At 46.0% G+C, this 27882-nt stretch overlaps 1 protein-coding gene across 3 annotated transcripts in view; it reads right to left on the bottom strand.

Annotated features, from left to right (window-relative positions):
- Positions 1-27882, bottom strand: part of CFAP73 (cilia and flagella associated protein 73) — a 72819-nt gene that overhangs the window by 1723 nt on the left and 43214 nt on the right. For all 3 annotated transcript variants that reach the window (XM_073554112.1, XM_073554113.1, XM_073554114.1), the window contains one exon: positions 26004-26162. In XM_073554112.1, the coding sequence (XP_073410213.1) occupies positions 26004-26162 (159 nt within the window). The remainder of the gene's footprint in view (positions 1-26003; positions 26163-27882) is intronic.

Below are 27882 nucleotides of genomic sequence, written 5' to 3'. Positions count from 1 at the left end.
GTGCATGCAACACAGTAGAGTGAGCCCTTGTCCATATGCAGCTGAGGTGTGTGTGTGCGCGCATGCACCACAGCACAGTGTGAGTCCTTGTCCATATGCAGCAGATGTGTGTGTGTGCATGCCCCACAGTACATTGTGAGCTCTTGTCCATATGCAGCAGAGGTGTGTGCGTGCATGCACCACAGTACAGTGTGAGCCCTTCTTCATATGCAGCAGAGGTGTGTGTATGCATGCAACACAGTACAGTGTGAGCCCTTGTCCACATGCACCACAGTACAGTGTCAGGTCTTGTCCATATGCAGCAGAGGTGTGCGTACATGCACAGCAGTACCGTATTAAAAGTCTTGTGTGTACAGTTGTGGCCAAAAGTATTGACACCCCTGCAATTCTGTCAGATAATACTCAGTTTCTTCCTGAAAATGATTGCAAACACAAATTCTTTGGTATTATTATCTTCATTTAATTTGTCTTAAATGAAAAAACACAAAAAGAATTGTCCTAAAGCCAAATTGGATATAATTTCACACCAAACATAAAAAAGAGGGTGTACAAAAGTATTGGCACTGTTCAAAAAATCATGTGATGCTTCTCTAATTTGTGTAATTAACAGCACCTGTAACTTACCTGTGGCACCTAACAGGTGTTGGCAATAACTAAATCACACTTGCAGCCAGTTGACATGGATTAAAGTTGACTCAACCTCTGTCCTGTGTTGTTGTGTGTACCACATTGAGCATGGAGAAAAGAAAGAAGACCAAAGAACTGTCTGAGGACTTGAGAAACCAAATTGTGAGGAAGCATGAGCAATCTCAAGGCTACAAGTCCATCTCCAAAGACCTGAAATGTTCCTGTGTCTACCGTGCGCAGTGTCATCAAGAAGTTTAAAGCCCATGGCACTGTGGCTAACCTCCCTAGATGTGGACGGGAAAAGAAAAATTGACAAGAGATTTCAACGCAAGATTGTGCGGATGTTGGATAAAGAACCTCGACTAACATCCAAACAAGTTCAAGTTGCCCTGCAGTCCGAGGGTACAACAGTGTCAACCCGTACTATCCGTCGGCGTCTGAATGAAAAGGGACTGTATGGTAGGAGACCCAGGAAGACCCCACTTCTTACCCCGAGACATAAAAAAGCCAGGCTGGAGTTTGCCAAAACTTACCTGAAAAAGCCTAAAACGTTTTGGAAGAATGTTCTCTGGTCAGATGAGACAAAAGTAGAGCTTTTTGGGCAAAGGCATCAACATAGAGTTTACAGGAGATAAAAAGAAGCATTCAAAGAAAAGAACACAGTCCCTACAGTCAAACATGGCGGAGGTTCCCTGATGTTTTGGGGTTGCTTTGCTGCCTCTGGCACTGGACTGCTTGACCGTGTGCATGGCATTATGAAGTCAGAAGACCACCAACAAATTTTGCAGCATAATGTAGGTGTAACAACCCTGCTGGCATCACTGCATGGCCTCCCATCCCCCGCACACCAACTTACTTTCTGCTTCAAGCCATGCTGTGAATTCTGTCTGTTGCCAGCTCTGTGCCTCTGCTCTCCATGTTTCCAGACTGTGTGTATAGGGGGGCGGCGCCTGAACTCTATGGTTCTTATGCAGTCAGGGTGCACCTGTGTAATCTGTCCCTTACCAATCACCTAGAGCCCTTGACTATTTAGTTTCGCCACTCCCACTGAAACATTGCCTGTGCAATGTCTAAACTCAGTTAGCTCCTTGCTGCTGAGCTAGCCAGGCCCTGTCCTATGTCTTGCCTTCTCTGAAGGCTCTTACTGCATATTCCTGTGTCTTGGTAGCTTGCCTAGCATTTCTCTGTCTGCCTGCCAGGAGGCAGAATATCCTGGTCCTTGTGTCTTTGACCCTGTGTCTCTGTCTGAACTCAGTCTTACCTCTGTCTGTCAGTCTCCTTGTTTGTGGTTCCTTCTCTGCCGTGTCTTTCCTTGTGTCCTCCCTGTCTGTGCATCTGCACCCTCGCAGCTTTATCTGTGCATCTGCACCCTCGCAGCTCTGCCTGCTCGGCTCTCTAGCCGCTCTGCCTGCATGGCTCTCTAGCCGCTCTGCCTGCACGGCTCTCTAGCCGCTCTGCCTGCACGGCTCTCTAGCCGCTCTGCCTACTCGGCTCCCTAGCCGCTCTGCCTGCCCGGCTCCCTTGGAGCCCAGCCTACTCCGCACTCCTGCGGCTCTGCCTACTCCGCACTCCTGCCTATATCCATACCTGCACCTCCTGTGTGAACAGATCTAAACCCGTTCTCTCATATACCACTCCTGCTAGCCCTGTCTCAAGCCGTCACCTACCTGCCCAGTGTCTCCAAGCCGTGCCCGCTTGCCCAGTGTCTCCAAGCCATGTATCCAAGCTGTGCCTGCCTGCCAGTGTACCAAGCCGTGCCTGCTTGCCCAGTGTCTCAGCCTGCCTGTTAGTCACACCTATCCAAGTGACTTGTCCCCGAGTGGGATCAGCAGCCACAGCCAGACACCACCCTGGAGTGGCACCCGACAACTACCTGCCGCACAAGCCTGACCTCACCATCAGAGGCTCCTGTGAAGACCGAGGTAGCTGTCGTAGTCACGCCCCTTCCAGGGTAGTCTGGTTTGTGGCACAGTGGGGCCACAAACCCCCCCGGCTCACGCCAGTCAGCCAAGGCGTGAGTGTGACAGTTTGCACAGGCCATGGTCCCCGCTGAGTCCCATGTCCTTCCGCTCGCAGAGCATCATGAACTTGAATTCCGCCAGTATGAGCAACCAGAGGAAATTCCGTCCTGCGTGGTTCCGATTGTGGAGACCTCTGAACCAATCATCGTCTCCAATGCTCTCTACAATCAGCTCCTGGCCTATGAAGAGCACGACCCAGCAGACCCGCCTAGGTTCTATGGGGACCCTAAAGAGTGCCAAGGGTTCCTGAAGAAATGCCGGCACTACATCCTGCAGAATGCAGCTTGTTTCCCCTCTGACTGGGTCAAGGTGGGATACATCATGTCCTACCTAGCTGGTGATGCCTTGATGTGGATCTGTCCCCTTTGGGAAGCAGGGGACCCTGTCGTCATGAGCCTGGGGGCCTTCCGTAAAGTGTTCGACATGCCTCGTCCAGCTGCTCTTGAAAAGTCTTCTCCTCCAAGCTTCCAGAGACAAGAGGAACCTGTGGGTGAATCGTCTCAACCACCTATGACTGTCCAGCCATCACCCGTTCCACAGTCTGCCGATGCGGCCTCCCGTGCAAGATCCAAGAGGTCTAAGAAGAAGAAGCGGGCCAAGTTGCAGCCGGAATCTGTCCTCTGTCCTGTGAAGCTCGTACTCCAGAACCCTGGGTCAGAAGGAGAGGCTGCCCCTGGTGAGAGTCCTCCCTCTCCATTAAAGCCTATGACTGTTTCGTTGCCTTCTGGGAGCTTTGGGGTGTTCGAGCCACCAGCCACACAGAGTCGGTGTGTGATCTCCATTCTTCAGCTCCAGAACCCGGCGTGGGCATCGTCTAAAGGTGGCCGAGCCCTCTTTGAGAACAGTCTAGTCCTGCAAGGACAACTACAGCTCCAGGTCGGAGCTTTGTATACGAAGACGTTTGTCTTCCATTGGCTGTCTGGTATTCCCATGGGTCATTCTGAACCAGAGATCCTGATGCCCATTTATGTTTGGAGACCCAGCAAGGCACCACACTTGAAACAACCAAGGGACAAGAGGTGTCTGGTTCCCTTGCGTCGCATTCAGTCAGCAAGGTTGTCTTCTTCGCCTGGTTTGCTAGTCGCCGAGTCAAGGTGTGAGGATGCCTCTGAAGAGGGGGAGGCGGTCTCAGTCTCCTCCCACATCCCCAGCGACTATACCAGTGTTCTGCTCCCAAGAGCACCCCTGCCTCTTGATTGTCTTCCCCAGGATAAAGGGCTGAAGATGGATCCAGAGTGTATGCCTTCAGCTCCCCTGTGGCCTAGGGGTGAAGGTCCCAAGACAGAGCTTCACTCATCCTCTAACCAGGAAGATGTGGTCCAGTTTTTTCAGGGTAACAGGCTGAAGTGGCTCCCTGTATGTATGCCTCCGGCTTCCATTTGGCAGGTGGGTGAAGAGTTTGGAACAGTGACCTACGTATCTCCGTTTCTCACCAATCGGGAGGAGGAGGTCCAATTTTTCTGGCATGTCGGGCTGAAGTTGGACTCAGTGAAGGTGTCTTCTGTTTCTAGTTGGCCGGCTGATTTAGGGGTCAAGTCTGAAGCTTCCAGGTCCCTGCCTTCTGCCAATCAGGAGGAAGAAGTCCTTCTACCCTCTGTGTTGGAAGCTGTTGGGCACCAAGAAACTTGGCACTCGGTGATTCCGGATGGCACACATACTTCATCTCACCAGAAGGATGCCCTGTCAGCCTGGACTGTGTGTGGTCCCATACTCCTTCAGGTCATTCTGGCACGCTTGAGGAAGAGGGGCCGTAAAGGTGGGGGTACTGTAACAACCCTGCTGGCATCACTGCATGGCCTCCCATCCCCCGCACACCAGCTTACTTTCTGCTTCAAGCCATGCTGTGAATTCTGTCTGTTGCCAGCTCTGTGCCTCTGCTCTCCATGTTTCCAGACTGTGTGTATAGGGGGGCGCCGCCTGAACTCTCTGGTTCTTATGCAGTCAGGGTGCACCTGTGTAATCTGTCCCTTACCAATCACCTAGAGCCCTTGACTATTTAGTTTCGCCACTCCCACGGAAACATTGCCTGTGCAATGTCTAAACTCAGTTAGCTCCTTGCTGCTGAGCTAGCCAGGCCCTGTCCTATGTCTTGCCTTCTCTGAAGGCTCTTGCTGCGTATTCCTGTGTCTTGGTACCTTGCCTAGCACTTCTCTGTATGCCTGCCAGGAGGCAGAATATCCTGGCCCTTGAGTCTTGTTCCCAGTGCCTTGTCTGTTTTCTGTCCGCCTGCCAGGAGGCAGAATATCCTGGTCCTTGTGTCTTTGTCCCTGTGTCTCTGTCTGAACTCAGTCTTACCTGTTGTGAGTTCATTTTCCCCTTCTTTACTGAGGCCCGAGGAACTCCCTCTTCTGGTAAAGAAAGGTAGTGAGCCTGATTGTCAAACACCTGAGGCTGATGATTGTGACTGGCTGAGTGGAGTTACGGACTGGATATAATGCTGCCGACGCTCTTCTTCCCTGCGGGTGATTTCTCTGTGGGATCCTTGGAGACCAGTCTGAATTCCTGCTCCTCCAAAGCTAAGTTTGCTGCTCGGCCTTTTGCTTTTGTGCTTGACTTTGTTTTTGCCTTGTTTTTCTGATTTCTGCCATTCCCTGCTGGGGTGTGCTGAATTCATTTAGCTCTGTCTTATGAAAATACCTGAGTGCTGATTCAGTTTTTGAAGCCTAGCTGCTTCAGGGCCTTTTTCATATCAGCTGGTTGGCTTATGTTTTTGATAGAGTTTTGGCAGATTGCAGACAGCAGCCTTCCTGTCCTTTGATATCTAGATAGTTTTGGGGCCCCGTCTTTGCTCAGTCTATCTTTCTGTCTGTGTTAGTATTTTCATCTTGCTTTTTTCCCTATCAGCTGTTGGCTCTTGTTTTTATAGGGTTTTGGCTGATTACAGACAGCAGCTTTTCTATCCTGTCCTATGTAGTTAGCTTGGGCCCCATCATTTGCTCAGTCTATCTTTCTATCTGTGTGAGTGTTTTTTCATCTTGCTTCACCGTCATTATATGTTGGGGGCTGCCTATTGCTTTGGGGTCTGCTCTGGGGCAGTTTAGATTTCCCCTTTCCTTCTTTAGGCCTATGTATTTCTCCGGCTGTGATCGAGGAGTCTAGGGCATCGTAGGAACCCCCCACGGCTACTGCTAGTTGTGTTGATAGGTTCAGGGGTCTGCAATCTGATAGTTGCCAACTTCTCTGGTTTTCTGGACTTAGCTTGTATTTCTGCTTTTGCCTCCTACGGTGACTCATTCATAACACTTACCTCTGTCTGTCAGTCTCCTTGTTTGTGGTTCCTTCTCTGCCATGTCTTTCCTTGTGTCCTCCCTGTCTGTGCATCTGCACCCTCGCAGCTTTATCTGTGGATCTGCACCCTTGCAGCTTTATCTGTGCATCTGCACCCTCGCAGCTTTATCTGTGCATCTGCACCCTCGCAGCTTTATCTGTGCATCTGCACCCTCGCAGCTCTGCCTGCTCGGCTCTCTAGCCGCTCTGCCTGCTCGGCTCTCTAGCCGCTCTGCCTGCACGGCTCTCTAGCCGCTCTGCCTGCACGGCTCTCTAGCCGCTCTGCCTGCACGGCTCTCTCGCCGCTCTGCCTGCTCGGCTCCCTAGCCGCTCTGCCTGCCCGGCTCCCTTGGAGCCCAGCCTACTCCGCACTCCTGCGGCTCTGCCTACTCTGCACTCCTGCGGCTCCTGTTGTGAGTTCATTTTCCCCTTCGTCACTGAGGTCTGGTGAACTCCCTATTCTGGTAAAGGAAGGTAATGAGCCTGATTATCAGGCACCTGAGCCTAATGATGATGACTGGCTGAGTGGAGTCACGGACTGGATATAAGGCTGCCGACGCCCTTCTGCCCTGCGGGTGATTTCTCTGTGGACTTCTTTGAGACCAGTCTGATTCCTGCTCCTCTAAAGCTAAGTTTTCTGCTTTGCCTGTTAGCATTTGTGTTTTGTTTTTTGTTTGCCTTTCTTTTCTGGATTCTGCCATTCCTTGCTGGGGTGAGCTGAATCTCCTTTTGCCTGTTGCTCTGTCTTCAGAATATTCCTGAGTACTGACATAGCTTTTTGAAGCTTAGCGTCTTCAGGGCCTTTTTTCACTGTCAGTTTGTTGGCTCTTATTTTTGTAGGGTTTTTCACGGATTGCAGACAGCAGCCTTCCTGTCCTTTCCTATCTAGTTAGCTTGGGCCCCGTCTTTGCTCATTCTATCTTTCTGTCTGTGTTAGTGTTCTTTCTTCTTGCCTCACCGTCATATGTTGGGGGCTGCCTTTTGCTTTGGGGTCTGGTCTGGGGCAGTTTAGATTTCCCTTTCTGTCTTTAGGCTAGGCAGTTCTCCGGCTGTGATCGAGGGGTCTAGGTCATCGTAGGAACCCCCCACGGCTACTGCTAGTTGTGTTGATAGGTTCAGGGGTCTGCAATCCGATAGCTGCCAACTTCTCTGGTTTTCTGGACTTAGCTAGCATTTCTGTTTTTGCCTCCTACGGTGACTCATTCATAACAGAATCACCCGCCATACCGCAGATCCTAGGTACTCAATAGCAGGAAAGAATTGTGCCAAAAAAAAAAAAAAAAGGTGTATATTCTTTCCTCTATATCTCTGAGGCTGTAGGGGGAATTTTTTTTTCTCTCAATGGAGATAAAGCAATTGTCTGATCATGTGGAGCAGCTTGCTGCGGAAGTGCGGGGAATTTCTGCCTACCTTGCTCGTTCGCATGCTGTTGAACCAAAGATCCCTACACCTGATGTATTTTTTGGGGATCGATCTAAATTTTTGAGTTTCAAAAATAATTGTAAATTATTTTTTGCCTTGAAGCCTAACTCGTCAGGGAACTCCACGCAGCAGGTTAAAATTGTCATCTCTTTGCTGCGTGGCGATCCCCAGGATTGGACGTTTTCTTTGAAACCAGATTGTCATGATCCAGTGTTGGATCTGGCGGTATTAAAAGCACAAAGTGAACTTTTTTTACTTTGGTTAAGTTCAAAGATGTTTTGACTGTCCCCGGTGGTGGTTGTGGTATTGCACTTTGGGTTTTTGTGCACTTAATTAGGTATCAGGTGTGACACCCTATAAAGGTGTGCTAGAGGTGTGCAATCAGTGCCTGTGATATTGTGAGATTGCTTTCACTTTGAAGTGGAGAGCCTGGAGGAAGGATGGAGCTGGTGAGGAGTCCTGCGCAGCTTAGCCAGGGGGGACTTGTTGCAGCTATGGTGTCTGGACGAAGGGCTGGCATGGCGTGGTGGGGTCACAGTGATGGAGTCAGCGGGAAGTGTCTGCATGGTCTGGTGGAGTGGCTACTATGGAGAGTGGCACTCACCATGTGGGACTTGGCCGCTGAGCTGGACTCAAGCATGCTTGACTTCGTGGCAGAAGCTGAACACTTCCTTGGGACTCTGGTTCTAAGCAGCTGCAACTGGTGTTGGACTCTGCTCCAAGGCTGCACTAAGGTGAAGGATCCTGTTATGGTGATGGATCCAGGTGGAGGAGAAGATGCACTCAGGTGGAGGGCTCTGTTGCTAGGAGCGCACGCAACAGAGCAAAGCTAAGTGGTGTTTCCCCTGTATTGTCTCTTTCCTCATGTGTGTTATTAGTGCAGTGGTGGGATTAGTCTCCGCACCGACCCATTCCCTAGTGAGGGTTAAGGGTCAGGGTGAGCAAGGGCGTTAAGGTACGCGTGCGGCGACAGGTGCGAAGCCTGTTTAGGGAATGTAAGGAGTGCAGGGACACTGGCTCAGGGGAGCTTAGGAGGTCTCCATTTCCCCATTCCCTATCGCAGGGCCCACCATTGTTATAGTTTCCCAGGTTCCCCCTTTATTATTTGATTATTGTATGTATAAAGTGTAATACCCAAATTCGCCAGGTGGAGGCGGCGTATCCACCTGCACGTTTTATTATTTAAATTCGCCCCACTGGAGGCGGTGTATCCAGGGTCACGTGTGTCACATGGGTTCGCCTTGCGGAAACATCTGCGTCCTGACAGTGACCATGACACAGATGATCCTATTCTGACTAAAGTGAACGCATTCTTTCAAGCCTTGGGGTTGTTGTATGACGAACCTAATGCTATTGATCAGGCTGAAAAGACCTTGTTGGCATTGAACCAGGGTCGAGATTCTGCAGAGTTGTACTGTCAAAAGTTCCGAAAGTGGGCGGTCCTTACTACCTGGAATGATAATGCCTTGGCTGCTCTCTTTCGGAAGGGTTTGTCAGAAGCCGTAAAATATACTATGGTGGGATTTCCTGTTCCCTCTGGTCTGGACGATTCTATGTCATTAGCCATTCAGGTTGATCGGCGTTTACGTGAACGCAGGATTGCACGAGAGGTGTTTCCACCGGTTGAACAGACGTCTGAACCTACAGTATGCAATGTGATAGAGTTTTGTCTAGGGCGCAACGTCAGGAGTTCAGAAGGCGTAATAAGCTGTTTTTTCTGTGGAGATGCCTCGCATATTATTTCTGTTTGTCCTAAACGAGAGAAACGCTTTGCACACACGTTTTCTGTTGGTGGTGTTCAACCTAAGTTTCTTCTGGCAATTACTCCGATCTGCTCCCTGTCCACATTTTCCGCCAAGGCTTTTGTGGATTCGGGAGCAGCGCTAAACCTAATGGACTTGGATTTTGCCAAACGTTGTGGATTTCCGATGACACCTCTGCAGACGCCTATCCCTTTGAGGGGGATTGATGCTACTCCTTTGGCGAAAAATAAACCTCAGTTTTGGACCCAGGTGGTCATGCGGGTCGCCCCAGACCATCAAGAAAATTGCAGATTTTTGGTGTTGCATGGTCTGCATGATGCCGTTGTTCTGGGGTTTCCCTGGTTGCAAATTCATAATCCAGTTTTGGATTGGAAATCTGTGTCTGTGGTGAGTTGGGGTTGTCGGTGTGCCTTTAGTGAGGCTCCGTTTTTTTCCACCTCACCTCAATCGCATGATGATCCTGACTATTTGGCGGACTTTTATGATGTATTTAGTGAGAATGAGTCTGCATCTTTGCCTCCTCATAGGAGTTATGACTGTGCAATTGAACTGAGCCCGGGGTGTAAATTTCCCAAGGGTCGGCTCTTCAATTTATCTGTACCCAAGCACGAGGCTATGCGATCCTATATTAAGGAGGCATTGGAGAAGGGTCATATTAGACCATCCTCTTCACCCTTAGGTGCCGGGGTTTTTTTTGTGGCCAAAAAGGATGGTTCTTTAAGGCCTTGTATTGATTATCGTGCCCTCAACAAAATTACTATTAAATATCAGTATCCGTTACCCCTGATTTCGGATCTATTCTCTAGAGTTAGAGGTGCTTGCTGGTTTACCAAGCTTGACCTCAGGGGGGCGTATAATCTTATCCGCATTAAGCAGGGGGATGAATGGAAGACGGCGTTTAAAACTCCGGAGGGACATTTTGAGTACCTGGTGAGATTTGAGACTTGCTCTGCAAGAGTTCCAGGAGGACAAACCTGAGCGTTGTCCCAGTGGAAAGTTGTATGTTCCTGACCAGTGGAAGAAGAGAGTGATGTCTGAGGTTCATTGCTCTGCATTGGCTGGTCATCCAGGTATTTTTGGTACTAGAGATCTGGTGAGTCGCTCTTTTTGGTGGCCCACCTTGTCTCATGATGTCAGGAATTTTGTACAGTCCTGTGGGACTTGCTCCCGGTCTAAATCTTGTTCTCGCTCTAGTGGGTTGTTGATGCCTTTGCCGGTCCCCAGGAGGCCATGGACCCATATTTCAATGGATTTCATCTCTGATATGCCGGTCTCTCAAAGAATGACTGTTATTTGGGTGATTTGTGATAGGTTCTCTAAGATGGTTCTTCTTGTACCACTCCCTAAGTTGCCATCTTCCGCTGAGTTGGTGCCCCTGTTTTTGCAACAGGTGGTTCGCTTGCACGGGATTCCTGAGAACATTGTATCTGACAGAGGAGTTCAATTTGTGTCTAGATTTTGGAGGACTTTCTGTTCCAAGCTGGGAATTCAGTTGTCCTTCTCCTCTGCTTTTCACCCTCAGACCAATGGGCAGACAGAGAGAACAAACCAGACCTTGGAGTCGTATTTGAGATGTTTTATTTCCGCTGATCAGGATGATTGGGTTTCATTTTTGCCCTTGGCCGAATTTGCTTTAAATAATAGAGCTAGTTCTGCCACTTTGATGTCACCTTTTTTTTGTAACTTTGGGTTTCATCCTCGATTTTCTTCAGGGCAGGTGGAGCCTTCTGCCTGCCCAGGTGTTGACACTGTGGTGGAGAGAATGCACCAGATCTGGGACCAAGTGGTGGATAAGTTATCTCTCTCCCAAGAAAAGGCCCAGCGGTTTTCCAATCGACATAGGACCATTGGTCCCCAGTTTAAGATTGGTGATATGGTGTGGTTATCATCAAAAAATATTGCTATGAAGGTGGCTTCTCCTAAGTTTAAGCCCAGATTTATTGGACCTTACAAGATTTTGGAGATTATTAATCCGGTCTCTTCGTTTGGCTCTTCCTGTCACATTTAAGATCCATAATGTGTTCCATAAGTCCTTGTTGAACCAGTTGTTCCTGGGGTGGCACCTCCGGACCCTGTTTTGGTTGAAGGTAACATGGAATGAGGTAGAGAAAATACTGGATTCCCGTCTGGCTAGATATTCATGCCAAAAGATTGGTGCGTGCCTTTCATCGGGCTCACCCTGGTCGCCCTGGTGGCGTGGATGAGGGTTCGGTGACCCCTCCTCAAGGGGGAGGTACTGTTGTGAGTTCATTTTCCCCTTCGTCACTGAGGTCTGGTGAGCTCCCTATTCTGGTAAAGGAAGGTAATGAGCCTGATTATCAGGCACCTGAGCCTAATGATGATGACTGGCTGAGTGGAGTCACGGACTGGATATAAGGCTGCCGACGCCCTTCTGCCCTGCGGGTGATTTCTCTGTGGACTTCTAGGAGACCAGTCTGATTCCTGCTCCTCTAAAGCTAAGTTTTCTGCTTTGCCTGTTAGCATTTGTGTTTTGTTTTTTGTTTGCCTTGCTTTTCTGGATTCTGCCATTCCCTGCTGGGGTGAGCTGAATCTCCTTTTGCCTGTTGCTCTGTCTTCAGAATATTCCTGAGTACTGACATAGCTTTTTGAAGCTTAGCGTCTTCAGGGCCTTTTTTCACTGTCAGTTTGTTGGCTCTTATTTTTGTAGGGTTTTTCACGGATTGCAGACAGCAGCCTTCCTGTCCTTTCCTATCTAGTTAGCTTGGGCCCCGTCTTTGCTCATTCTATCTTTCTGTCTGTGTTAGTGTTCTTTCTTCTTGCCTCACGGTCATTATATGTTGGGGGCTGCCTTTTACTTTGGGGTCTGCTCTGGGGCAGTTTAGATTTCCCTTTCTGTCTTTAGGGTAGGCAGTTCTCCGGCTGTGATCGAGGAGTCTAGGTCATCGTAGGAACCCCCCACGGCTACTGCTAGTTGTGTTGATAGGTTCAGGGGTCTGCAATCTGATAGCTGCCAACTTCTCTGGTTTTCTGGACTTAGCTAGCATTTCTGTTTTTGCCTCCTACGGTGACTCATTCATAACAGGCTCCTGCCTATATCCATACCTGCACCTCCTGTGTGAACAGGTCCAAACCTGTTCCCTCATATTCCACACTCCTTCCTGCCTATATCCATACCTGCACCTCCTGTGTGAACAGGTCTAAACCCGTTCTCTCATATACTACTCCTGCTAGCCCTGTGGCTCAAGCCATCACCTACCTGCTCTGTGTCTCCAAGCCGTACCCGCTTGCCCAGTGTCTCCAAGCCGTGCCCGCTTGCCCAGTGTCTCCAAGCCGTGTCTCCAAGCCGTGCCTGCCTGCCAGTGTACCAAGCCGTGCCTGCTTGCCCAGTGTCTCAGCCTGCCTGTTAGTCACACCTGTCCAAGTGACTTGTCCCCGAGTGGGATCAGCAGCCACAGCCAGACACCACCCTGGAGTGGCACCCGACAGCTACCTGCCGCACAAGCCTGACCTCACCATCAGAGGCTCCAGTGAAGACCGAGGTAGCTGTTGTAGTCACGCCCCTTCCAGGGTAGTCTGGTTTGTGGCGCAGTGGGGCCACAAACCCCCCGGCTCACGCCTGTCAGCCAAGGCGTGAGCGTGACAGTAGGGCCCAGTGTGAGAAAGCTGGGTCTCCCTCAGAGGTCATGGGTCTTTCAGCAGGACAATGACCCAAAACACACTTCAAAAAGCACTAGAAAATGGTTTGAGAGAAAGCACTGGAGACTTCTAAGGTGGCCAGCAATGAGTCCAGACCTGAATCCCATAGAACACCTGTGGAGAGATCTAAAAATGGCAGTTTGGAGAAGGCACCCTTCTAATATCAGGGACCTGGAGCAGTTTGCCAAAGAAGAATGGTCTAAAATTCCAGCAGAGCATTGTAAGAAACTCATTGATGGTTACCGGAAGCGGTTGGTCGCAGTTATTTTGGCTAAAGGTTGTGCAACCAAGTATTAGGCTGAGGGTGCCAATACTTTTGTCTGGCCCAGTTTTGGAGTTTTGTGTGAAATGATCAATGTTTTGCTTTTTTGCTTCATTCTCTTTTGTGTTTTTTCATTTAAGACAAATTAAATGAAGAAAATACTACCAAAGAATTTGTGTTTGCAATCATTTTCAGGAAGAAACTGAGTATTATCTGACAGAATTGCAGGGGTGTCAATACTTTTGGCCACAACTGTATTTGTGAGTTGCTAGTGTACATTTTGTGGAGGCTGCAGAGCTGTGTGTGTATAATACATATGTTGCATAGAAACACTCACCTCTCACTTCTACCTCACAGTATAAAAATAAGTGGTGTTTACTCCTCCACTTATTGACATCACCAGGGAAGATTTATTTAGTAGAAAACACTGTTTTCCTATTTTTTGATATCTAAACAGATGAGGTGTATCTTATAGTAGGAAATAAATAAAATAACAATAGTATTATTTTATCAGAAGTCTAATGGTAATTTCTTTGTGCTATTACAGTGGCCTCTCCAGAGCGCGCTATGCTCTCAGCCATACTGCTCTTCCGGGGATGGGCAGCTGCTGCAGCCATGGGGTGTAGGACAAGACCTCTTTTGGGCTTAACGTCTAGCAGCATTTAGTATGCTCGCATACTGCAGTTCTACAGCAGAAATCTGTCCAATCCTTCTGAGTAGGGTTTGCGTGAAATCACAGAAACAGATGTACAGAACAGATTTGTACAGCAGACATTTTCTGAATTGTGTGACACCAGCATAGGTTCAGTTACGCATATTTGTGGCATACCATTATTTTTTTTTTTTTCAGTAAAGTAGAATTAGAAATGCTAAGGATCTAAATAGACTGAACGTACCATTTTTTACATTTGGGATTTATGCATAAGTGTTACAAGCTACAAGAGTATCCATCATTCTGAACTATCTGGCATGTTTGTTCATTACACCTACAACTCATTCATTTTAATGAGAAGAACTATGCAATGCTGGATTCCTCCTGTGCTACAGGGCAACTGAGGACTTGTTAAAAGGGGTTTCTCATGCGCTTCATTGGGGAACACCGGAAACCGTGGGTGTATGCTGCTGCCACCATGAGACTGACACTAAGAAATACACGTAACCCCTTTACCTCCTTGGGTTTTTCAGTTTTCATTATTTGCTCCCCTTCTTCCCAGAGCCATAACTTTTTTATTTTTCCATCAATATGGCCATGTGAGGGCTTGTTTTTTTGCGGGAAGAGTTGTAATTGAACGACACCATTGGTTTTACCATATCATGTACTGGAAAATAGGAAAAAAATTCCAAGTGCGGTGAAATTGCAAAAAAGTGCAATTCCACAATTTTTTTTTTTTTTACCATGTTCACTAAATGCTAAAACTGACCTGCCATTATGATTCTCCATGTCATTACATGTTCATAGACACCAAACATGTCTAGGTTCTTTTTTATTTAAGTGGTGAAAAAAAATTCAAAGTTTAAAAAAAAATAAAAAAAAATAAATAAAACGCATTTTCTAAGACCCATAGCATCTTGTTTTTTAGTGATCTGGGCTTATTTTTTGCGTGCCGCGCTGATGTTTTTATTGATACCAATCTGATGTAGATACGACCTTTTGCTCGCCCGTTATTGCCTTTTAATGCAATGTTTAAGCGACCAAAAAAAACTTAATTCTGGAGTTTGATTATTTTCCCCATTTCGTTGTTTACCAAATCAGATGAATTCTTTTTATATATTGATAGGTTGGGCAATTCTGAATGCGAGGATACCAAATGTGTATTTTTTTTTTATTTGTTTTGTTTTGAATGGGACAAAAGAGGGGTGGTTTGAGCTATATATATATATATATATTTTATTTTTAGAAACTTTTTTTTTTTTAATTTTTACTGCCTTTAATAGTCTCCATGGGAGACCAGTAGCTGCATTCGATCGCTTATGCGACACATAGCAGGGCTTCAGCCCTGCCGTGTAGGAAAAGTGCTCATCTGCTGCAGAGCAGTTTTCTGTAGACCTCGAGTTGTCATGCCAACCCATTGGCAATCCGCAGTCATGTGACGCAGGGGAGCTGGTGGGTGGGGTATATGACGCGCTTCCGGCGTGGCTGATAAATGTCACTGTCGGAACTTGACAGTGGCATTTAACATGTTAACAGCCGCAGGTGGATTCCACTTGTGGCTGTAAGGGGCACATGTCAGCTGATGAAATCAGCAACGTGCCAGAAATGTTGCGAGCTCATCGCCGGAGCTCGAGTCAATGGGAGAGAGGCAATCTTGGATGTACCTATACATCAAAGGTCGTAAAGGGATTAAAGAATAATTGCTATTTTAATTTATTTCATAAATCAATAGTACACATGAAAATAAGCAACTTCGTAATATATCTTATCAGAAAAATGTGCTTCTTTCGCTGACAAGACTGATCAGTCATTATCAAAATTCCAAATTGTGGAGGTAAAATTTGGATTCAGTGAGGACAGACTTTCCCTTTACTGAGATGGGAGATGGCCGTAACTATGGATACAATTCTAGATGGGAGGAGATAGAGACAGAGCTCCACCCTCCTATCTACATAAAATCTTATCAGCAAACCAAAAAAGGCTAATATATCATAGCTCATCCATCACACCGAGAAATGACACCCAAAAAAGAAAAAATGGAATAAGGAGTAATAGAATAAAAATATAAATTTTATTATTTTCTTCCAAAATGAATAGTAAAATACCAATAATGAATCGATCAAATATTACAATATATAAGGGAGTCAGCGACACTTAGTATCCACATATAGGTAAGAGAGGGTATCTAGTTGGCAAATATATAAACAATTGCACAAGAATTGGCTTCATATAGTACAGTACAGACCAAAACTTTGGACACACCTCATTCAAAGAGTTTTCTTTATTTTCATAACTATGAAAATTGTAGATTCACTCTGAAGGCATCAAAACTATGAATTAACACATGTGGAATTATATAATTAACAAAAATTGTGAAACAACTGAAAATATGTCTTATATTCTAGGTTCTTCAAAGTAGCCACCTTTTGCTTGGATTACGGCTTTGCACACTCTTGGCATTCTCTTGATGAGCTTCAAGAGGTAGTCACTGGAAATGGTCTTCCAACAGTCTTGAAGGAGATCCCAGCGATGCTTAGCACTTGTTGGCCCTTTTGCCTTCACTCACGGTCCAGCTCACCCCAAACCATCTCGATTGGGTTCAGGTCTGGTGACTGTGGAGGCCAGGTCATCTGGCGTAGCACCCCATCACTCTCCTTCTTGGTCAAATAGTCCTTACGAAGCCTGGAGGTGTGTGTGGGGTCATTGTCCTGTTGAAAAATAAAAGATGGTCCAACTAAACGCAAACCGGATGGAAATAGCATGCCGCTGCAATATGCTGTGGTAGCCATGCTGGTTCAGTATGCCTTCAATTTTGAATAAATCCCCAACAGTGTCACCAGCAAAGCACCCCCACACCATCACACCTCCTCCTCCATGCTTCACGGTGGGAACCATTCATGTAGAGTCCATCCATTCACCTTTTCTGCGTCCAACAAAGACACTGTCGTTGGAACCAAAGATCTCAAATTTGGACTCATCAGACCAAAGCACAGATTTCCACTGGTCTAATGTCCATTCCTTGTGTTCTTTAGCCCAAACAAGTCTCTTCTACTTGTTGCCTGTCCTTAGCAGTGGTTTCCTAGCAGCTATTTTACCATGAGGGCCTGCTGCACAAAGTCTCCTCTTAACAGTTGTTGTAGAGATGTCTGCTGCTAGAACTCTGTGTGGCATTGACCTGGTCTCTAATCTGAGCTGCTGTTAACCTGCGATTTCTGAGGCTGGTGACTTGGATGAACTTATCCTCTGCAGCAGAGGTGACTCTTGGTCTTCCTTTCCTGGGGTGGTCCACATGTGAGCCAGTTTCTTTGTAGCGCTTGATGATTTTTGCCACTGCACTTGGGGACACTTTCAAAGTTTTCCCAATTTTTCAGACTGACTGACCTTCATTTCTTAAAGTAATGATGGCCACTCGTTTTTCTTTGCTTAGCTGCTTTTTTCTAGCCATAATACAAATTCTAACAGTCTATTCAGTAGGACTATCAGCTGTGTATCCACCAGACTTCTGTACAACACAACTGATGGTCCCAACCCCATTTACAAGGTAAGAAATCCCACTTATTAAACCTGACAGGGCACACCTGTGAAGTGAAAACCATTTCCGGTGACTACCTCTTGAAGCTCATCAAGAGAATGCCAAGAGTGTGCAAAGCAGTAATCCAAGCAAACGGTGGCTACTTTGAAGAACCTAGAATATAAGACATATTTTCAGTTGTTTCACACTGTTTTGTTAATTATATAATTCCACATGTATTAATTCATAGTTTTGATGCCTTCAGAGTGAAGCTACAATTTTCATAGTCATGAAAATAAAGAAAACTCTTTGAATGAGAAGGCGTGTCCAAACTTTTGGTCTGTACTGTATGTGCACATATATACTGAAATATATGATAAGGCAAAGTTGCAAATTTTAGCAGCTATATATGTGTACAAGAAAAAAAAGAAAAAAAGGGGAGTTTTTTTAATCTCCAATAGATTAAAGTGCAATAGTGCATAAAGAAAATTTGTCCAAATAAATCCACAAGTCTACAACTAATAATAAAGCGATCCAAAAAACAGATCTGCCATGTAGACATCTGAAGACAGAGGACTTAATCATATGCCAATAATATAATATAGGGTTACCAGTTGTAATAGAGCCAGAATCCAACAAGTGCAAAAATAAATATGTCCAGAAAAGATAAGCCAAGACCCAGACTTACTAATTAGTGGAGAAATGGACCCCAACGCACGTTGCGCTATTTAGCTTCCTCCCCCGATTTCAAAATGAAATAAAAAGTAAATAAACCCCCCGATTATCACCCCCATAGGTAGGCACAACTAATAAAATAAAGAAAATATTTTTATTTTTCCATTAGGGTTAGGGTTGGAGAGAGGGTTAGGGTTGGAAAGAGGGTTAGGGTTAGGATTGGAAATAGGGTTAGGGTTGGAATTAGGGTTAGGGGTGTGTTGGGGTTAGGGTTATGGTTGGGATTAGGGTTAGGGATGTGTTGGGGTTAGGGCTGAAGTTAGAATTGATGGGTTTCCACATCAGGGGGTCTCCAATCGCGACATGGTGCAACCATTGATTCCAGCCAATTTTGCGTTCAAAAACTTAAACGGTGCTCCCTCCCTTCCAAGCCCCGACGTGTGCCCAATCAGTGGTTTACCCCAACATATGGGGTATCAGCGTACTCAGGAAAAATTGCACAACAAATTTTTGGGACTAATTTCTCCTGTTACCCTTGGGAAAATAAAAAATTGGGGGCTGGCTAAAAAATTATTTTTGTGGAAAAAAAATGATTTTTTCATTTTCACGTCTCTGCATTATAAACTTCTGTGAAGCACTTGGGGGTTCAAAGTGATCACAACACATCTACATAAGTTCCTTGGAAGGTCTAGTTTCCAAAATGGGGTCACTTGTGGGGGGTTTCCACTGTTTAGGCACATCAGGGGCTCTGCAAACGTAATGACGACCGCAGACTATTCCATCAAAGTCTACGTTTCAAAACGTCACTACTTCCATTCCGAGCCCTGACGTGTGCCCAAACAATGGTTCCTCCCCACATATGGGGTACCAGTGTACTCAGAATAAACTGTACAACAACTTTTGGGGTCCAATTTCTCCTGTTACCCTTGTGAAAATAAAAATTTGCCTGCTAAAAAATCATTTTTGAGGAAAAAAAAATGATTTTTTTATTTTCATGGCTTTGCGTTATAATCTTCTGTGAAGCACTTGGGGGTTCAAGGTGCTCACCACACATCTAGGCAAGTTCCTTATGAGGTCTAGTTTCCAAAATGGGGTCACTTGTGGGGGGGTTCCACAGTTTAGGTACATCAAGGGCTCTGCAAATGTAACATGATGCCCGCAGACCATTCCATCAAAGTGAGCATTTCAAAATGTCACTATTTCCCTTCCGAGCCCTGACGTGTGCCCATACAGTGGTCATCCCCCACATATGGGGTATCAGCGTACTCAGGACAAACTGGACAACAACTTTTGGGGTCCAATTTATCCTGTTACCCTTGTGAAAAAAAAATTGCGAGCCAAAAATCATTTATTTTGAGGAAAAAAACTTTTTTATTTTCACGGCTCTGCGTTATAAACTTCTGTGAAGCATTTGGGGGTTCAAGGTGCTCACCACACATCTAGATAAGTTCCTTGGGGGGTCTAGTTTCCAAAATGAGGTCACATGTGGGTTGTTTCTACTGTTTAGGCACACAGGGGCTCTGCAAATGTAACATGACGCCCGCAGACCATGCCATCAAAGTCAGCATTTCAAAATGTCACTACTTCCCTGCTGAGCCCCGACGTGTGCCCAAACAGTGGTCCCCCCCACATATGGGGAACAAGTACTCAGGACAAACTGTACAACAACTTTTGGGGTCCAATTTATCCTGTTATCCTTGTGAAAATAGAAAGTTGCGGACTAAAAAATATTTTTTTTAAGAAAAAAATTTTTTTTTTATTTTCACGGCTCTGCGTTATAAACTTCTGTGAAGCACCTGGAGGTTCAAAGTGCTCACTATGCATCTAGATAAGTTCCTTAGGGGGTCTAGTTTCCAAAATGGGGTCATTTGTGGGGAAGCTCCAAAGTTTAGGCACACAGGGGATCTCCAAACACGACTTGGTGTCCGCTAACGATTGGAGCTAATTTTCATTTCAAAAAGTCAAATGGTGCTCCTTCCCTTCTGAGCCCTGCGCCCAAACAGTGGTTCCCCCTCACATATGGGGTACCAGAGTACTCAGGACAAACTGGACAACTTATGTGGTCCAATTTCTCCTGTTACCCTTGTAAAAATAAAAAATAGCCTGCTCTTTTCACTGCTCTACGTTATAAACTTTTGTGAAGCACTTGGGGGTTCAAGGTGCTCACTACACATCTAGATAAGTTCCTTAAGGGGTCTAGTTTCCATAATGGGGTCACTTGTGGGGGAGCTCCAATGTTTAGACACACAGGAGCTCTCCAAATGCGACATGGTGTCCGCTAACGATTGGAGCTAATTTTCCATTCAAAAAGTCAAATGGTGCTCCTTCCCTTCTGGGCCCTGCCGTGCACCAAAACAGTGGTTTATGACCACATATGAGGTATTGGTGTGCTCAGGAGAAATTGCCCAACAAATTTTAGGATCCATTTTATCCTGTTATCCATGTGAAAATGAAAAAACTGAGGCTAAAAGATAATTTTTGTGAAAAAAAGTATTTTTTTTTTTACGGATCAATTTGTGAAGCACCTGGGGGTTCAAAGTGATCACTATGCATCTAGATAAGTTCCTTGGGGGGGTCTAGTTTCCAAAATCGGGTCACTTGTTGGGGAGCTCCAATGTTTAGGCGCACAGGGGCTCTCCAAATGCGGCATGGCAAGCGCTAAGAATGGTGTCACTTTTTGGTATCTTCTGCCATATAGACCCCTCAAAGTGACTTCAAATGTGAGGTGGTCCCTAAAAAAAATGGTTTTGTAAATTTTGTTGTAAAAATGAGAAATCGCTGGTCAACTTTTAACCCTTATAACTTCCTAAAAAAAAAAAATTTGTTTCCAAAATTATGCTGATGTAAAGTAGACATGTGGGAAATGTTATTTAGTAACTATTTTGTGTCACATAACTCTCTGGTTTAACAGAATAACAATTCAAAATTTGAAAATTGCGAAATTTTCGCCAAATTTCTGATTTTTTTCACAAATAAACGCATAATTAACGACCTAAATTTACCACTAACATGAAGCCCAATATGTCACAAAAAAAACATTCTCAGAATCGCTAGGATCTGTTGAAGCATTCCTGAGTTATTACCTCATAAAGGGACACTGGTCAGAATTGCAAAACAATGGCCAGGTCATTAAGGTCAAAATAGGCTGGGTCATGAAGGGGTTAAAGGGCCGGCGCGCCAAAGTGATTCTTAAAGGGCCGGCACGCCAAATCGAAAGCTGAGTGACCCCAGGCTCCAAATCAGAGGCTGAGCCACCCTGGCCTCCAAATCGGACCTAGAGTGGCCCCGCTCACCAAATCGGACCCAGAGTGGCCCCGCTCACCAAATCGGACCCAGAGTGGCCCCTGCCACAAAATCGGACCCAGAGTGGCCCCGCCAACCAAATCGGACCCTGAGGGGCCCCGCCCACCAAATCGGACCCTGAGGGGCCCCTCCCACCAAATCGGACCCAGAGTGGCCTCACCCACCAAATCAGACCCTGAGGGGCCCCATCCACTGAATCGGACCCTGAGGGGCCCCGGCCACCAAATCAGACCCTGAGGGGCCCCGCCCACAAAATCGGACCCTGAGGGGCCCCGCCCACAAAATCGGACCCTGAGGGGCCCCGCCCACAAAATCGGACCCTGAGGGGCCTCGCCCACAAAATCTCAGTTATGGGAGTAAAGTGTGTCCTTATTGAATACAGATTTTACCTCAGAATTGAGAATTTTGATGATGACTGATCAATTCTGACAGAGAAGGAAGTAGATTTCTCTGATAAGACATATTACAAAGTTGCTTATTTTTTGTGTACTATTTATTTATGAAATAGAAATTAAAACTTTTACACTTTAAGGGAAAAAAAAGTAGGCTTCTCCTTAGCAGGCTACTTAGTTTATCTCATTGCCACATAGGCAGAGATAGGTCTGAATCTTCAGACACTTCTCTACCTGTGGTGTTTTTTATAATTCCAAGAAAAGGCAGAGAGCACAGTCTATAATTGTGCAGGCTGTATTCCCTTCCGTCTGGATAGCAGGACCCTTTACTGACGCAGTCGGCGTTCAGATACTGGTGCAGATGGGCCTTGCCTTTTCAGGATAGGCGAATATAGCCCATTCACAACATCCTAATATGTTGGCTCCCTTGGTCCCATGGCAACTCTTTAGTGCTTTACTCGAGGTTGGGACTTTAACTTGATCCTCAACTTCCGTTTGGCTTAGCGGCTATCGTGGCCACACTCCGTACCTCCCCAGTCTTGAACCTGGCCACCCACCTCTTTCTTTCTCCCCAGGGATCTACATCTTTTTGTGAATGCTTGTTGCTCAATACAAGCAGCTTCTCTTTGCCCTCCCACTGGCACAGCTTCTTCCCTCTGCTTCAGGTTCTTCTCATAAGCCAACGCTTGCACTCACCTGGCTGTACACATCCTTTAGCTCATGAGCCCTCTTCCCCTCTGCATGGGCAATTATTTTTTCACTTCTCCTAGATGTCACACACTATCTCACTATCCTTCTACAGATGCTCAGTCACTACATGAATCGAACCACAATTCTGACTCTGATCTGGTTTGCAATCAGGATCTCAAGCTGAGGGACATGGTCGATAGTTTTGATAATGCGGTGAACCAGTTAATGAATGTAAAGATAGTGGATCCCTTTTCCCCCTGCAGAGACAGTGTCTTTCAGAAGAATCAGGGTCACCACCAAATATTTTCCTAACCACACCAAGTTCAGCGTGGTGATAGACAGAGTGGGTGCATCATGAAAGCTGTTTCCACAGAGAGAATCATATGAACAGTTTATCTCCTTTTCCAGTGGAACTTGTTGCGACCTGGGCCTCCTCCCCCGCAGTGGTAGACTAATCTTTCGTTTATAAAAGTCCACAACTCTCCCACTCTAAGGGCCCCGTGACACATAACGACTCACCAGCGATCCCGACAACTATATCAACATGTCAGGATCGCTAGTAAGTCGCTGTGTGATCGCTGCGTCCCTTAGATACCAGATGTGTACATTAGTTAGCTCCCTGCATCAGCGCGCTGGTAACTAACGTACACATCGGGTTTCTAAGGGATGCATGTCCCTTGGATCCCCGATGTGTACGTTAGTTACCAGCTGATCGCTGGTCTCCCGCCTGTCACACGCAGCGATGCATGCTGGCCAGCGGGAGACAAGCGACCAAAGAAAAGTCCTGGGCTTTCCTACAGCGATCAGCGATACCGGCAGGGGGGCCGGTCGCTGATCGCTGTCACACACAGAGATCTCGCTGGTGAGATCGCTGTTGTGTCACAAAATTTGTGACTCAGCAGCGATCTCGCTAGCGAGATCGCTATGTGTGACGGGGCCCTTAGAAGAGGTTTCTGCAGACCATTCAGGTCAGTATTTCTGCTCTACCTCTCTTGAAGCTGGTAGCTGTTCTCCTCGAGCTTCAACAACATTGTGGCAAACCGCCGCATTCTTTGGTTCAAGTTCTTGGACTCCATTTCCACATCCAAGAAATCCCTCAGGGGCCTTCCTTTTCAGGGATCCCATTTGTTAAGTTCTAAATTAGACAAGATAATTTCGAATGCTACCAACAGCAAGAGCACCCTGCTAACACAGGCAAAGATGAGATACTCCGCTTTCAGGCGAAAGTCTCATCAGTTTCAGCCCTTTCATCAGGTAATTTCGAATCACCAAGAGAGGCCTTCAGTACCTCAGGATAAAAAGACACCATCCTTCAAACCAGTCCCAGCTTTCCATCCACACAGTCAGATAAGCCTTCTAGAACCAGAGTAAACAAGTTTTCAAGCAAGCATGACAGGATTCTCCATTCCCCAAGTACATTCTTCGGGTGGGCAGTCAACTTCTATTCCAGGATGTGTGGCTTTTTGCAGTCGACAATGCTGGGATGAGGGAAATTGTCTCCTCCAGATACAAGATAGAATTCACAGATTTTTCTGCAAGTTCGTTTACTTCCATCCCATCATCCGTGGACTCTCTTATTGACGTCAGCTTTTTTCCCAGGCCAGTTCCTCTCTCCTCTGATCAGGTGTTATTGTTACGACTCCTGTCAAAGAACTGTTCAAAACTTTTCATCATGTCCAAGGATGGTTGAGCCCAGCCCATTATGGACTTGAAATGTTTGAACAAGCATGTCCAACTCTGCTGCTTCAGGATGGAGTCTCCTCGTTCTGTCATTACCCTCCATGGAACCTGGGGAATTCCTATGCTCAGTGGATATCCAAACTGCCCATCGCTACATTCCCATCTTCCCAAGTCAGCATAAGTTCCTTCGTTTGAAGTGCATCAGTCCCACTTCAACTTTGTGGCTTTCCCTGGCCATGGTGTTTACAAAGGTCATAGCAATCATCATTGCCCTTATGCATGTCAGTGGGACTGTAGACATCCCCTTCCTGGATAACATTCTCATCAAGGCTCCCTTTTATTCGATAAATCTCAAAGGTCTGCAGATCACCCTGGACACCCTTTCCCAATTAACACGGATTGTCAACAAATTGAAGTCTTCTTTGATTCCAGTTCAATGTCACATCTTTCTGGGGATGCTGTTCAACCCGGTCCAAGTGAAAGTTTTCCTTCCAGAGGACAATATACTGTATTTTTTTTTTTTTTCAAACTGGCATATATTTCCCCTCCGCTTTTGCATGAGCATCCTGGGCAAGATGGTGGTGGCCTCTGAGGCAATTCTGTTTTATCAGTTTCATACCAGGACACTGCTGATCGCCCTTCTCTCTCGTTGGGACAAGACTGCCTTCGCCTTGAATCGACCAGTCCTTCTACCCCCTATGTAAGACAGTCCGTGTTTTGGTGGACATATTCCCTTCTCATTCGGTTTGGCAACTTTTTTACGATTCATCAGCAGATTGTGACAATGGATGTCAGTCTTCTCGGTTTGGGAACTTACAATGTAGGGACAATGAAAGAACCATGAGGTTCTACTTCCAATCAACATCTTGGAGCCATTAGTCTGTCCCTTTTTAATGGGAAACAACATCTGTTTGACTTATTTAAACAGAATGACCAGACAACGCCGACACTGTGGAGTACATCAACCATGAAAACGAAACTTTTGCCTCAGCGTATACGAGCCTGGGCAGAAGGGAGCTGCAAATGACAGTAGTTTGGGTCACGGCCTGAGGAATTTACTTAACTCAGTTTTATGTTTTAAGACTGTTTGGGCTGCTTTTGGACGACACATAGTTTAATGTCCCCAAGTGAAGCACATGAAAAAAAATAATGAAGCCTTCATTAGGAGAATGAATATTACACATACCATTTCCTTAATTATCTCATTAGGCATGTGTTGTGGTTTATTCTCAGTTGTGTTTTTACGCTTCTTTTACTGCTCTTTGTACCAGAGGTGGGTGAAGCCTTCTGAGAAGGAGACCATCTTTTTTTCTTTAAGTGTAATACTTAGTTTTAGCCTCCTGGTGTCAGCAGCATCTACCCATGGTTTCTTGTGTCCCCCAATGAAGGCTATGAGAAAGGGATTTTATGATAGGTTCCCAAATCCTCTTTTTCTCAATGTCATACTTTGCAAAAACAAGCAACCTTGCTGTTCACCTCTTATTAAAAATCCTCTTCTCTCAAGAACGGAGGGATTTTTAATTCTATAGTTTACTGCACGTTGGCAAGCTTACCAGACCTTTGTACAGTCCAACAGTTGTAAATGGTTTCCTAGGCAAAAAGCACAACAGTTGCAAGCTGCTCAGATTGCTAAATATAGCCAGCTTCAGTGCTCCTGAGCTCCTACAAAGTTGCAGAAGCAAAGCTGGCGCTGCTGGCAACATCTAAAAGAGTTCATAGTTTGGATAATTAAGTCACCATGCCATGCCAAAATTCTCAATCATCAGGAGCTCAGCGACCACCTGGCTTGCAGAAAGCTGTATGGCAGAGGAGCAATGCGCTCTGATGCTCTATATTGAGAATAAATTAACCCATTAAATCCCTACAGAATACAGCTTATTGCTAAGGGTCCTAGCAGCAGATGTTAAAAAACCACCAAAGTACATCGCGTTGTCAAAAAGTAGACACTACCTTTAACTTATGCTATGACATGCTCTGACCTGTAGTGGGCAGGATAACACTGTGGATTCAGACACACTGATGTCACTGTGAATACAAACAAGAATCCATTTTTTCATCATACATGTGTTTTGCATAGTCACCTTCTCCAGCTGCAATTCTGTGTCCTCTAAAGATATGTCTGATTTCATATGCATCTGTTTTGTGATGGTCTGAAAAAGGTTTAGAGTTGCCATCCTGATGCGACCCAAACGTAATGTGTTCTCTGCTGCGGTGTTCTGGATTTGTGCCCAGCTCGACTCCTGCAAAGGTTTATTTCATCACTACAGTTTCCTTGTTATTATATGTACAGTTGAAACCAGAAGTTTACATACACTGTATAAAGAGACACATATGCATGTTTTTCTCAATATCTGACATGAAATCGGAATAAACCTTTCCCGTTTTGGGTCAATTAGGATTATCATAATTATTAAAATTTGCCAAATGCCAGAATAGTGAGAGAGAGAGAATGTTTTAAGGCATTTTTATTACTTACTGCAAAGTCAAAAGTTTACACACATTAAGATTACTATGCAATTAAACAATTCTGGACTGCCCATATAATGAGATCATGTGTTTTGAAGCTTTTGATAGATTTTTTTGCAACATTGAGTTAGAGAAACACCTGTGGATGTATTTTAATGCTCACCCAAAACACACTGCTTCTTGTGTAGCATCATGGGAAAGTCTCAAGAAATCAGCCAAGATATGAGGAAGAGAATTGTGAACTTGCACAAGTCTGGCTCATTCTTGGGTACAATTTCAAGACACCTGAAGGTGCCTCGTTCATCTGTACAAATAATTACATGCAAGTACAAACAAGATGGGAATGTCCAGCCATCATAGCGCTCAGGAAGGAGATGGGTTTTGTGTCCCAGAGATGAATGTGCTTTGGTCCGACATGTGCATAACAATCTAAGGACAAAATCAAAAGATCTTGTGAAGATGATGGTGGAAGCTGGTAAGATTCTGTCAATATCCACAGTTAAACAAGTACTGTATCAACATGGCCTGAAAGGCCACTCTGCCAGGAAGAAGCCATTACTCAAAAAGAAACATAAAAAAGCCAGATTAAAGTTTGCAAATGCACACAGGAACAAAGACCTTAAAGGGAACCGGTCACTCCCCCCAGGCATTTTTAAGTAAAAAAGCCACCTTGTGCAGCACTAATGCTGCATTCTGTCAAGGTGGCTCTTTTATTTAGCGTCCCTTTCACTGCAGAAATAATCGTTTATAAAATTGGTCAGACATACCAGAATTTTGACCGGAGGGCAGGTCTTTCCCCCTCTGACACAGACACCGCGCATCCATCATTCATTTTTTCCTGGAGTCTTTGCTCCGCCTCCTCTATGTTCAATTTCAAATGCTGGCGCCTGCCTTGTAATATATTTTCTTGGGCATGTGCAGTTAGCGCTGCCCGTTCTTACATCACTTCATGGCCTGGCTATCGCGCCCGCGTGGACGCGCTGCCAGAGATCCCACCCCGCAATCGCTTATGATTTATTCACACTGCGGGGCTGGGAATCTTGGGCATGCGCAGTAGTTCTCTGTGGCTCTCATGCCCAAGATTCCTAGCTCCCCCAGTGTGAATAAATCATAAGCTACTGCGGGGTGGGATCTCTGGCAGCGCGTCCACGCAGGCGCGATAGCCAAGCCATGAAGTGAGGTGAGAACGGGCAGCGCTAACTGCGCATGCCCAAAAAAATATATTACAGGGCAGGCGCCAGCATTTGAAATCGAACACAGAGGAGGCGGAGCAAAGACTCCAGGAAGAGATGAATGATGGACGCGATGCGTCAGTGTCAAAGGGGGAAAGACCTGCCCCCCGGTCAAAATTCCGGTATGTCTGACCAATTTTATAAACGATTATTTCTGCGGTGGAAGGGACGCTAAATAAAAGAGCCACAGAATGCAGCATTAATGCTGCACAAGGTGGCTCTTTTACTTAAAAACCCCAGGGGGGGTGACAGGTTCCCTTTA

Source organism: Dendrobates tinctorius, unplaced genomic scaffold, assembly GCF_039654945.1.
Source record: "Dendrobates tinctorius isolate UK_male_01 unplaced genomic scaffold, ASM3965494v1 ptg000206l, whole genome shotgun sequence".
Taxonomy (NCBI): Eukaryota; Metazoa; Chordata; class Amphibia; order Anura; family Dendrobatidae; genus Dendrobates; species Dendrobates tinctorius.
The sequence above is the reverse complement of the archived record's forward strand: the minus strand, read 5'-3'. Positions and strand labels throughout refer to the sequence as shown.